General features: G+C 47.3%; 2 protein-coding genes across 2 annotated transcripts; both read right to left on the minus strand.

Moving 5' to 3' along the window:
* Nucleotides 1-81: 81 nt before the first annotated feature.
* On the minus strand, nt 82-2871 carry MYCTH_2301210 (uncharacterized protein). The gene is made up of 19 exons (XM_003661570.1): nt 2712-2871; nt 2461-2571; nt 2316-2386; nt 2216-2252; nt 2041-2165; nt 1917-1986; nt 1754-1859; nt 1580-1690; nt 1464-1521; nt 1341-1408; nt 1246-1288; nt 1143-1190; nt 1060-1091; nt 906-1006; nt 827-835; nt 706-775; nt 490-646; nt 407-436; nt 82-350 (listed from the first exon to the last, which is right to left on the minus strand). The coding sequence occupies exons 1-19, from the start codon at nt 2731-2733 to the stop codon at nt 261-263; spliced, it is 1359 nt and encodes a 452-aa protein (XP_003661618.1). The 5' UTR covers nt 2734-2871; the 3' UTR covers nt 82-260.
* Nucleotides 2872-2987: 116 nt separating this feature from the next.
* Nucleotides 2988-3890, minus strand: MYCTH_2301214 (uncharacterized protein). The gene has a single exon (XM_003661571.1). The coding sequence runs from the start codon at nt 3785-3787 to the stop codon at nt 3329-3331; it is 459 nt and encodes a 152-aa protein (XP_003661619.1). The 5' UTR covers nt 3788-3890; the 3' UTR covers nt 2988-3328.
* Between the last annotated feature and the right edge of the window lie 8663 nt (nt 3891-12553).

Here is a 12553-nt window from a genome sequence, read left to right on the forward strand (position 1 = left end):
ACGACAGCTGCGGGATGCACTGTCCTTCTTTACGTTTACAGCTTGCTTACCAGGTACATACATACAAGGGTTTTGAGACGTATGATGAGTGCCTTTGGATCGGAGTCACCTGGTAATCAACGATTCCTTGATACGACAGCACTGTTCTATCGCAGCAGATTCCTGCTCAAAAGATGCAAAGCTCGCCCGCTCAAACAAGGCTTGCTACCTGCTCCTATCACAACGAACACCAGAACTCCTCCGTGGGTACCCTCGTTCCATTACCGGACGGGGACCTCCTTCTTCTCGCCTTCCTTCTTCTCCGCATCCCTCTTCGCAAATGGAATGAAATCGGGAGCTCCGGGGAGGTACTAATATTTGTTAGTACAGAATGTACATATCCATACGTGCGGCCTTCCCGGCTTACCTTCCGCAGCGGTTCGGGAATGCGGACACCCTAATAGGAAGTTAGTGGTATAAATAACTGAGGATGCTCGGATAACCTCTTACATCTTCGGTCTGGAAATTCTCCAGGATCGCGCAGATTGTCCTCGTGGTTGCCGTGAGAGTGGAGTTGAGGCAGTGAACATAGGTCTTCTTGATGTCGGTCTGCTTCTTGACTCCGAAGCGGATCTCGAGGTCCCGGCTCTGGTAATCGGTGCAGTTCCTATATCGAAATAGTGTCACCAATAGGTACCTCGTAAGATTAGGGACGGGTAAACATACGAGCAGCTCACCAACTCCTTGAACTCGCCCTGATGCGGGAACCAAGCCTCGAGGTCAAGCTTCTTGGCAGCTTATGGTTGTTAGTAGAGCGACTCGTGCCCCCTTCGTTGTCCAAACATACCGGCGTTGTCTAGAAAAGGAAGGCAAAGTCAGTTAATTGCTCGTTTCGAACATGGGTATCGCGCAGCAGGGCAACGTACTCAGAGCACCAGAGACAATGGCGACCACCCGGTAAGGAATTCCAAGAGACTTGTAGAATTCCTCTGACGTGGAGATCATGCTTTCGAACATCTCCCACGACCTAGTAAATGTGAGATGCGGTTCGCAGAACAAGCAAGAAGGGCAGCAGCTCACTTCTCGGGGTCGGTGATGCAGAATTGCTCAACCTAGAACGCGTTAGGCACTTTCGAACCAGGCGGCAGAACCAGCGGACCGACCTTGGTGAACTCGTGAACACGGAAGATGCCCCAAACATCCTTTCCGTGCTGGTAAAACGATCAGCGTTGGGGCAGGTTAACAAAACGGAGAGTGCAAACTTACAGCGCCAGCTTCCTTCCGGAAGCAGTTCGAATAGCCCGCATACCTGGGCATACCGTGAGTGACAGTTCCAAAGGATCCATAACATAAAGACTTACTTTAGGGGCAGCTGCTTGGGCTGCAGCCATTCGTCGCTGTGGAAAGCTGAGATTGGTTGCTCAGAGGTCTGTCTCCAGTTAGGGATGTTGCCGCCAGAAGCATTATCCACAGGAATGACTCACCGCGATCAGGTACTTGTCTGCCTGGTCACCAGTGACCTTGTAGAGTTCCTCGTCAAACCTAATCCGAGCGTTAGAGGCATACCGAGGCCAGGACCCATGTGTGCAGGTCTTCGTACTGTGAGAGCTGGGCCGTTTTCGCCATCTGATCCTTAAGCATGAGCTGCGGAGTCTGCAGAGGAATGTAGCCTCTCTCGTTAAGGAACTCAAGACCGTAGTTGATGAGGGCTCTGAGAATCGCTGTTAGGGGCCAGCCGACAGAAACACCTTGGATCACATGGGTACCACCATACTGGTTGAGAAAGACGCCCCACCGGCGCAGGAAGTACCCGCGATGGCCGACAACCTTGACTCCTCTCTCCGGGTCGTAGCCGTCCAGCTTCTCTAGGACCTCGTGATCTAACCGTTTTCGTCAGCCTGGTTCCGGCGCGAAAGGATGGGCCTGGTTGTCCTCACGCGAAAGGACATTGCGCTTCTCAAACGTGACCCCCTCAGGGGCCCACGTGCGCTCGACAGTGTTGTTGTCCTAGTTACGGTCAGGGCCGGGCGGTGTTTCGACATGGGGCTGGCGCATACGGACCTCGTTGTCTGAAACCGGCACGGACTCGTGGACGATGTTGCCGATCGTCTTGACCTTGGCTTTCAGGGCCTTTTCTTTCTCGGCGGCCAAGGCCAGGAGGTCCTTCTTCTCCTTCTCGAAATCGGCTGGGCAAGTCAGCACCCTTGACTGACCGGGTCGGCTTCGTTCTCCCAACCTTTCTGCTTCAGGAGATCGGTGACATCTTCCTTGGCCTGCATACGCGGTCAGAATCGAGTGGGCCGAAGGGGGGGGGGGGGGTTGGTAGGCGTGCGTGCCTTCTTCTTGGGGCCGATCTGTTTCTGGACCTCGTTGATCCTGGCGTTGAGTTGGGTGGCAGCGTAGGCAGCTGTATGGTTTTGGTAGGAGTTAGAAACCCAAGCTGAAGTAGGGATAGGAGAGCGGCATGGACCGGAGACTCACTCCTGCGGTGGTCGTCCCACATGGCGATCACCTCGTCTACAACCTCCACGGGCGCATAGCGCTTGCGCTGGCTCTCCCTGATCTTGTCAGGGTTGCCGCCGCGCTCGACAACTGGTTTACAATCGGTTAATGTTTTTCAATACGGACACGGATCACACCGGAGGGAAGGTCGTGTGCAATTAGCAGCAAGGAGACGAGGAACACGGGTTGGACGGGAAACGGGCGGGAAAGAGAGGGAGGGAGTTTCGTACTGAAATCGTTAACGTCCAGCATTTTGGCTGCTATGGAAGACTAGGAGAGGCCGGGGGGGGCGTCGAGATCAGTAAGAACCAGCAAACCCTGGGGCTACAGCAACAACGGCGGGATAGGCGATGGTGTCGCGAAAACAGTCATTGGCGGGGCAGAATAATTATTTCGCGGGGTGGAGGGGAAGGTGGGGCAGTCAATCAGCCCAGGTTCAGCGCGGCTCCTATCGATAAGCTTAATCGAACTCGCTCTGCAGCGGCCTAATTCAAACCAAGGGTAATTACCTTATGCATTTATCAGTATGCCCCAGAGCAACAAACTCCAACAACCTCCAAAAACCTCGTTTCTATCTGCCAATGTGTACCAACTAATCACAGGCGGTAACTTGCCAGTGGTCACACACCGGGGGGTTTACATTAACCTGTGTGACCCAGAATACCTCGTGACAGTTGTTCAGTGTCAAATTGCGTCCTCAACAACATGTCGGGCCGATAATCAGTCCTTTTCGGCACCCGAACGACAGCGCCCATCAAATTTCATTCCCCCCCGTTCCACCACTTTTCCCCTTCTATACTTTTCTTTGGGCTCTGAAGGAGAGAAAAAAAAACAAATCACAGATTCATCAATCTTGAGTACTTGCTTCTTCACCATGAAACCACCATCTGTCGTCAAGACCCCTTTGAGCTTGTTCGCCTGGGAAGGGCGCAGGTCCGCAGTTCGAATCAGGCCCGGTTCTTCGGGAGTATGCTATCTCCGCGGGCAGGGAGTTGACACATGCAACAGGGTACGTGGAAACCCCGGCTTCCTGGCGACCGGCTGCCTGGCGACCGGCTTCCGCCCAAACGTTACTTTGGACTTCTGAGCTGCCTATCGCAGGGGTGTCGAAGCCCCATGCCTCGTGGAGCTGGAGGAACTCATAGTCTGGGCCCGCGCCGCATGGAAGCACGGCGGCGGGTGTTTGCGCGGCCGAAAGGTCGGGACTACCGTAACGATATAGGTTGGGCAAAGACGCTGGGACGGAACCTGTATAGCCATCGCAGACTTTCGATCCTGGCACGCCCCGCGCTGTGTGCTGCTGCATATTCGTGCAAACTTTCAAGACTACCAATCACCAGGTCGGCGGAACTTCTGGAAATGCTGAAACTCGGGTAGATTAGCAACATACGCAGTAAGAACGATGAGAAACATCATCTTCTCATATTTGAAGAGTTATTAAACCGCAGAGCGCAGGGGCGAATACGAACACCTATCGCCTGTCCAGCACTCTGTCTACTATCCAATGACCTCCATATATAAGGACATTCCCACGAAGCTCCTTGTACATACGACCATACCCACCAGAAAGCACGGCATCCCGTCCGCTCTGCCCTAGTTAAGCTGGTGAGGGCCTTCATACCTAGGGCATAAGGGAAAACGCTATAAAACGGCTATAACCTCTCCGTAAATTGTTAGTACTCTCCGTTGTCGTTCCTTTTGGTAGCGTAATTCGGTTGGTTCCCATGTTTCGGAGGCCGCGGCGTAGTTAAGGAGCCGCTCCCTGTGGCCTCCTTCCCTATCCGAGGCACTTGTTATTTTTCTCAGAGATTATTTTTTTTAATACTAGATAATAAAGAAAAGAAGGGAAAAAAAATCTACGTCTCTTTTCGGTTCGAGATGACTTGGCGACGCTGTACTCTTGTTATCAATGAGCCTATAACCACCTTATGCGATCGTAGCGAGCGATAACGAAAAGCGGATAAAGACAATAAGCTGTTCGAGGACTCTAATTTCGACGATGTAGTGGATGTATATAAAAAATCATAGGAAGATCGACGACGCGTATAGTAATCGATATGGTAGTAAGTACCTATAGCGCTTTAGTCAAAGAATATCTTATTAATGATAACCTTAGCTTTGTTAAGACCTTTAAGAAGGAAGATTTTAACTAGGTCTGGCTTAGATTGTGCTAGGATAATAGGAAATCAAAGAAAATCATCAAATCATACTTTCGTGATTACGTTAAATCTTTATAGACAACTTGCCCTAGCCTTAGAGAATATAAATAGGATATTATCTAAACTATTACGACGGCAAAGACTATTATTAGTCACTAGAGAACTCTGCTTATAGAAGCAAACAATACGATCCTTAGGGCCATAAGACGGAAGGATCCTAGCAATCGTAAGCTCTAGAAGTTAAGATAGGAAAAGGGAGAGTCAAGAGATAGGCCGGTAGCAGAAATAACTAAGGTAAGAAACTCGACAACGCCCCTTTTAGGCCGACATCTAGCGGTCAAGTAGGTCTTCTAGCTAACAAGTGACAAATAGTAGATTTAGAAGGAACTTGCCCCGACGTTCGGGTTAATACGTACGACGGAGCTTACCTTCAAAAAGACCGAAACTACGTCCGATGACCTCTTAATACTCCTTGATACGCTCTAGACACGCGCCGACGATGTGCCCTGCCAGCCTTGGGTCCGTATTACGGTTCACTAGACGCTAATCCTGGCAGGGTTTAGATTCCGACTAGGGTCGTTAATACAGTTCTATTACAAGCATATTCGGCTTCTAGTTATTCGAGATCTAGAGAACCCGGACCGAACCACACTCGCCGCTACTATCACAGTAGCCCACGACAAATGTCATACAGCAGATCCTTGCCTAGAGAAGTCGGGATATATAAAGTCTAGGTATACGCTATATACTTCCTAGTATAGAATTGTTCTCTTAGGATATTTATATATTTTGGTATATAGTATTAGCTTTACAGTCTTTCCGGTCCTATGCTAACTGCTGTGTCTTGTCAGCCTGATTGTAACCCAAGCAATCGCTGACGATGCATTTAAAACCCCCTTCAAATCTCTTGATGAGATACTTACTCGGCCGGATCTCGAACATACCGACTCTCTAGAGCTCCATTAGAAGAAGGATATACTAGATCACAAGGTGTTTCCGATCTAGTACTTTAAGTACCGGGAAATATAGCATCGCCTATGGCCAGTGGCTAGCAGCAGAGAACTTTAACAGCCATACTCCCTCTGTGTTAGCGCTGGCGTAAAGCTAGACGGTAATACCTTCTGCTAGGCGATAATCTAGCATTATAGACTAACTCTAGGTAATTTTAGGTCCCCTAACGCTGGCATTACGCTCTCATTTCATATCTAACTCTAAAGAAGTTTTTCAACAAAACTACCTTCCTTAGCACATCCGTAAAGAGATCATGCTGATCATCTTTAGTCTAGAAGTAGCAAGGATAAACGAGAAGCTATACGTAATGATACGACATACGACTATAAAGAGAGACCCGAATGTACCGATTTATCCGACAATTAACGAGGTAAAGAGCCTTAAGAGCCGTCGAGATATATAAGAGCTAAAACAGGAGTACCTTGTAACAAGAGACGAAAGAGGTTCGGATGATAAGGAGATAAAACGGGCTTATACAGCGTATTTCAGCCGTCGAGAGGAGCTCGTAAATCTGCTTATTAAGGATAGGCGACGTGAATACTTCGCTAAGGCAAATAAGCGACGGGCACTTAGATAGTTAACCAATGACTTGTCTACACCAGTGGCAAAATTATAGAAGCCACGCACTTATATGGCGGCTTTCGACCAGACCGCTACACATATTAGCTACTTCCTTAGCCAGCGGGACCTTGGTAGGCGGCGGCACGCGCAGATTTTTTCGGAGCTACTTCTCTCGTACCTCCGCAACTAGGGCACAAAGGTAGAGGCCGCTATAGCCTTACTCGAGGAGACGAAGAAGCCATAAGCCATAAAGCAAGAGCCTAAGATATAGACATGCCTCTTATATCTCGCTCGGTTTCCCTATTGTAGTAATTTGACAAGGCATAACACAAAAGTCTATTTCTTGAAGGGTACGTTCGACGAGCCCTTCTCATGCCTACAATGCGACCGTCTTGGTAAAGAGAAGCATATAGTAGATGGGGTAGAATAATGGAGCAATTACATAGAGCAGTGCTATAGTATTCTCTACACGCCGTATCTACCGAGCTTAAGGTATAAGAGAAACGCTAGGGCAGCCTAACTAAAGCCTACAAAAACAAGATCTACCTGTTGCCTAGTCTGCGAAGGCATGTTTTATTCTAGAAATAGCTTTACACGACACTTTAATAAGGAGCATGGAACTCTGTTCCAAGAGCCCTTCCCATGCTTTGAATACCATAGACAAGGTAGTAAGGTGGTCAAGATCGACGGCCGGGCAGCTTGGATAGAGTATGTCGCTAAGGTATATAAGCGCGATGGACAGACGATGGTTAAGATATCCGAGCTAGGGAAGGTGTTAAGGAGGAAGAAGAGAGAAGAGTACGATAGAAGAGAAGGTGTCAAAAGAGTGATATCCGCTTAGAGGAGAAAGGGAAGAGGCGGAACAGGAAGTGGGGGAGGGTGTAACTATAGATCTGTAAAGTAACTTAGTCCCCGTAAAACTCGGAAGACAATCGAAGCATGATAGCATAGTTTAGCAGTATCTAGGGCAGTGAAATCATACTCTAACCTAGGAGTATCATTTATGTTCTACTTGTCTTAGTCCTTCTTTACCATATATAAGCGAGTTTAGGAGTTACTCTATAGCTAAGAGCGCCTTATGGCCTACTAGAGTCGAGGCTAGCGAACAAGTGATATTACATTATATATCTAAAAAGCCTAAGACATACTCTACCTAATCTATATATTATCGAATAGCGCGTTCTGCCGAATCGTTAACGGTAATATACTAGCCCTGCTAGTTTCGAACTCAGGCCGTTATCTCGCAAGCTTATAGCTATAACGAGGAGTTTTGAGCGCTTTAGTCCGCTATGCTAGATGTTAGAGCTACTTTTATTATTGTCTAAATAATAGACTCTAGGCATTGCTATATAATTATATTACATCCCCTTGTATACGTATATGTTTATGCTGTCTCTTTACTATAGCAACGCCCTTTGTCAGGGTCCGAGGTAACTCTTGTCTATTAGGGTTTGGTCGTAGAACTATCCGTATATTTTCCCTCTTCTAGTAGATTCTCTATACCTCTTGGTACTTAGTAATCCTACTAGTATCGATTATATCTAAGCTAGCTAGGTCGGCCTATAAGCCGTGCTAGCTTATTAGATGCAATGGTTAGGTAGAATTAATAGGCATAGAGTTAGGAAGCTATTAAGTCTAGAGCAAGGGAACCACTAGATGAGGTAATAGGAGGAACAATTAGAAAAAAAGGATAAGCAAGTCTATAGATCGATTCTAACTAAACTGTCGAAAAGCGTCCTAGTAGTCAGGTATAAATATTAAAGGTATTATAACGACTTTGATAGAGATTTCGTCCCAAGCTCTATATAACTCCTATAGTTGCTTATCTCGTCGGATCGCTAGCCTCTAATAGAAATTATCGAGATCCCTCGCTTCGCGTCCAATCTCGTTCACGTCATGGTAAAATGCTACGTAGCTCTAGATCCGGTATAGCGCTATATTATACTATTTGGCTAAGGACTCGAAGAGGTCTTGTAGCGTAAAGCCAAACTTCTACCATTCCTAGCGCCATAGAGAATTATTATCGAAACTTGGTTGCCAGGGCTTGTATACGTCGGTATCCATTGCTTCTGTAAAGGTTAGGTAATGATAAGGAGGGAAATGTAGTTTCTGTTAGCCGGTTAACATGATCTTAGCGAGCACGGCTACCTTGCCTAGGCAGCTCCTTAGCAACCCCCACTTAACTTAATAACCAACTAATAGAATAGCTACCTTGTCTTGATACGGACACTAACTACGACGTCTATACATAAGTACGACATGTACAAGTGCCAACAGCACAACAGGGACATGGAAGGCGGTAAGCGTAGGTTGCGTAAGTTAGGCACCTTTTATAAGCCCACTGCCTAAGATGTTCCTTGATAGCGCCGAGTTCTCCGTTTTAGACACGTAGCCTCTGATTTTCTCCACCTCTTACTTCGCTTTTCGAAAGAATGGATCAGCTCGAGGACCTGTCGGATATCCAGTCAACCTAGCCCTTTTCCTCTAACAATACGTCGTATAAGGTTCGACTCGCCGAACTACTTAGCCAGCAGGATGAAGCAGCGACGCCGGCCGTTCGATTCCCAAGATACAACGTACAAGACCCGTCTCCAAAATGCTCTTAGCTAGCAAGATCCTACCAAAGCTTCCCAGCCCGAAAACGACGCCAGCCAAACCCTGGTAGGACCGTCACATTTTAGACCATCCTCACCTTAAGATAACGAAGACATACGGTTGCTTTTCCTACCATCAGATCCGACCAGCTTTAATCTGAAACATATAGACGTTGAAGGCTACCGGAGTCTACCTATAGAATGGATCGACCTTAGCTACAAGGGTGACGAAGACCTAAGTATTAAGGCGCTAAGGGTACTAGTAGTCGTGTAGTCTAGCTCGAGCGTTGGTTACAATGTTACAATTAGCGGTACCTCTGCCACTACCACTGTCACTTTTCAAGTAATCTACGACCCTTCGAGTGATGAAGTCCCCCTTGTAAACACCACCAAGGCAAAGGGTACAGCTACCCTTATTGCTAAGGGGGGTCGGTTAGATGATCCCCGCTAACAAGAGATCCAGATATACCCTTTGTCAATAGCGTAACTCTGTCTAGGGGAGTGGGAGATCTCGACATCCAGCCACGGCTACACCACGAAGCTTCTAATCCTTCATCGCCGCTTCCTCTTACCCTCAGCCTACGTAAAATTTCGGGAGAAGTCTTACGGGAAGAGAGGTATTCCGTCGACCCCTAGCGAGTCAGCAATGAAGCGTATTAGGGGCACGAGAGAACTCTTCAAGATCTATACACTCTTAACCATACGAACCTAGGAAGTCGATATACCTGCTTCACACCTGCTCATTGACCTCTAAGCAGGTCAGAGAGCTGAGCTTATTAGATTAAGGCCTGGCGAACAGTATACGGTCACGAGGATTTGGAACTTGTCAGACTCTCGATCCTCATTAGTATAGTAGGCAATGATTTCTATACTTATACCTGCTCATTCATCGGTTATTGCCAAGGTGGTCAAGCGGACAGGTAATCCGAAATTCACTACAACGATATAGCTTCACGAAACAAGTATTTACTCAAAGCTTTGTACCGGCAGACTTCCTACCATCGTTCAAATATTAGGCCTAGATGCTTGTATATATAGCCTCTACTTAGAAGACATCGCGGCGCCGTCCCTTGCCTAGCGGGAGTGGCGGAGGCAAGACGATCACTTCAAGGGTATACCAGCTAACGCCTACCGAATCCTAAGGGACATAGCTTCAGCCCTAAAGTTTATACACGATAACGGTATTTCCTATAACGATATAAAACCTGCCAATATCCTCTACCGTACTGCTCGTAGCACTGTGCTCATCGACTTCGGGCTAAGTAGCGTAAACAAGCAAGACTCCGAATCACTCTATACCTTAGGAACGCCCTAGTACATCCTGCCTAAATTCCTTACAGACCCCGGAGTCGGCCGCGGCCTGCCTAGAGACGTTTAGGCTCTCGGCGTGGTAGGGCTGTACTTGCTTTACGCTCTACCACTTCCTAATAAGGGGGCGGAGTAGCAAATTTAGGCGGTTGCTTCTCGAGCGAGCGCAAGTGCGTATACGGCCACGAGAAGCATAATACAAAAGATCGAGACAGTGAAAGACAGGCAGACAAAGCTTAACTCTAGCCCTGTTTATAAAGTTGTCAGATGTATAACAGAGCTAATACGCTTAGAACGTGCTACGATAGATAAGGTCGTGGAGCTCTTAGAGAAGCTAGAACCCCGTGATAGGCCGACGGCAGAGGAGCTACTCGCGGACGTATGGTTCACAGAGGAATCGCCGGACACCCGGGACCCGCTTCCTAGGGAGATTAGGCACCCTGAGAAGGCGAAGCAGTATGGAGAGGAAGGACTATAGGCAGATATAGATTCTTTTTCTAATATTAAGGCTCTGTCAAAGAAAAACTGGGTTTGGAGTTGCCCCCTTTTGTCCGTATTGTTAAGAAAATAAACTCGAACTTAGCATCGAGTTCTAACCCTAGTAGCTTTTCTGATTCTGGCTTAGTGGTGCCAAAGTCACGTACTAGGGTTATTTACCCTGGAGGAGGTGTAATGTGGGCGATATGTAGGGGACGAGGAAAAGTAGGGCGTAGCATAAGTAAGATAGGGAGGAATCTACATTGCCTGGCGAGATAGGCGGGGAGACCCCGCTATTTTAGTGCTAGTATATCTCCCCACCACCAGGAAGTAATATAGATCTCCTACAACATTGGCCATAGGCTGCGGGGTAGCGAGGCTCAGATAATTAGACTACATTCGGCGGCCATGCTTGGTAAGATTTAGAGCTTGTTAGTTACATATATACAAGGGTGTACTTTGTATAGACGACATCGCTACGGATTTTCAACCTAATCAATCGGTTAGTTCGGATATAGTCAAGTGCCTAGCTATTGTATTTCTATAACACAAGGGCTAAGCGGCGGTATTACTTTGGCTAATATTGACTGTTTTTTAGCGTAGTTTAGGGGAAATCGCACGCCCTAGCAGAGTTATACACGTATATACATAGATTGTAGGTAAGGTTTTGTTATAGCAGGGCCCTAGAAGCCCCCGAAGATGTTTCAGGTCAGGTTCAGCTCCGTTCGGCATAGCGGTGCCACTTCCGGTCCGAGTACTCGGGTAGGTCATAGGACCCGCGGGGCTAACAGTGGTCTAGTTTCGAAAGAGGTTAAGGATGCTCTAAACTCGGTAGAGTAGTAGCATCTTCAAATCATTCTTACGCTCGTACATTTCACCCCCTTGAGTCATTTCAGGAGCCAAACCTCTTGGTCAGTTCCAACATGAAAGTTGATTCTCGGAGCCTCCATTTCCGGTATCCTGCTTATAAATCCGCACGTACGCTGTCTAGAGGCGCTCCAGGCCAATCGCTCCCTGCCATATACTATGACGTGAACCAACTGTCCTACAAAGGAGGGCTCTCCTACCTACCTCCCTAGCTCCAATATTACACTTTTCATTAGGCAGCTACTTCATAAGTCACCTTGTAGCTATAGGGCAAAGTTCTACAATCTTAAGCAAAGTGCTTCTGAGGGCGTTTCTGGTATAAAAGCGGGACACACCTAACTAGAGATTGTCTAGAATCAAGTTAAGCGGTACCGCTTTCGTATATCATTCATCGTACCTTCCTAGCACGCCCTACTGCGTTTAAGTTCCAGCCTCCCAGCACCACTGCTCGCCTAATCCCTCTTGCTTCTAAGATAGGCGACCCTGTTCCCTGTCCTAAGTGCTACACACTTATTTCGAGCTCGGCAAGTGCTTAGTATGTCACGTGCAATACGTATGTTCTCCTCATTACTAAAGATTTATACGCTCGTACTAAGATTGAATGGCATTGGATAGAAATGTGTAGAAGGCGAAGATGAAGGCCGATAATAAGGCTAAGAAGGGAAAGGATGAAACTAAGAACGACAAGGAGGGCACTTAGCCAATGCCAATCAAGAAGTGATGTTTTTCTAACGGCCATCAGATTCGTATATAGGGGGGCTACGGCAATTAGGAAGACCGTATGGATGTGCAAGTCTAGTGAGATAGGATATACGAGGAGAGAGTGCTTAAGCCTAGGAGTACTTGTATCTATTCTTACAAACCTAACTTAGATTGTTCTTACAAGCTTGTTACTAGCTAGCTACCCCTTAAAATGATATATAATCAAGATTACCTTAGCTTGTCATCTCACTTCTTTATATACCGGTTCAATGTGATTAGGGCTTATAGACATAACGTATTCCTAGATTTCGAAGAGAGTGTCGTTTTTACTAGTAATACCAATTTCCCACAGTCACCGACTTGACTTACATCGCGAGCTCGTCCTTTATCTGG

This window comes from Thermothelomyces thermophilus, chromosome 2 (genome assembly GCF_000226095.1).
Source record: "Thermothelomyces thermophilus ATCC 42464 chromosome 2, complete sequence".
NCBI lineage: Eukaryota > Fungi > Ascomycota > Sordariomycetes > Sordariales > Chaetomiaceae > Thermothelomyces > Thermothelomyces thermophilus.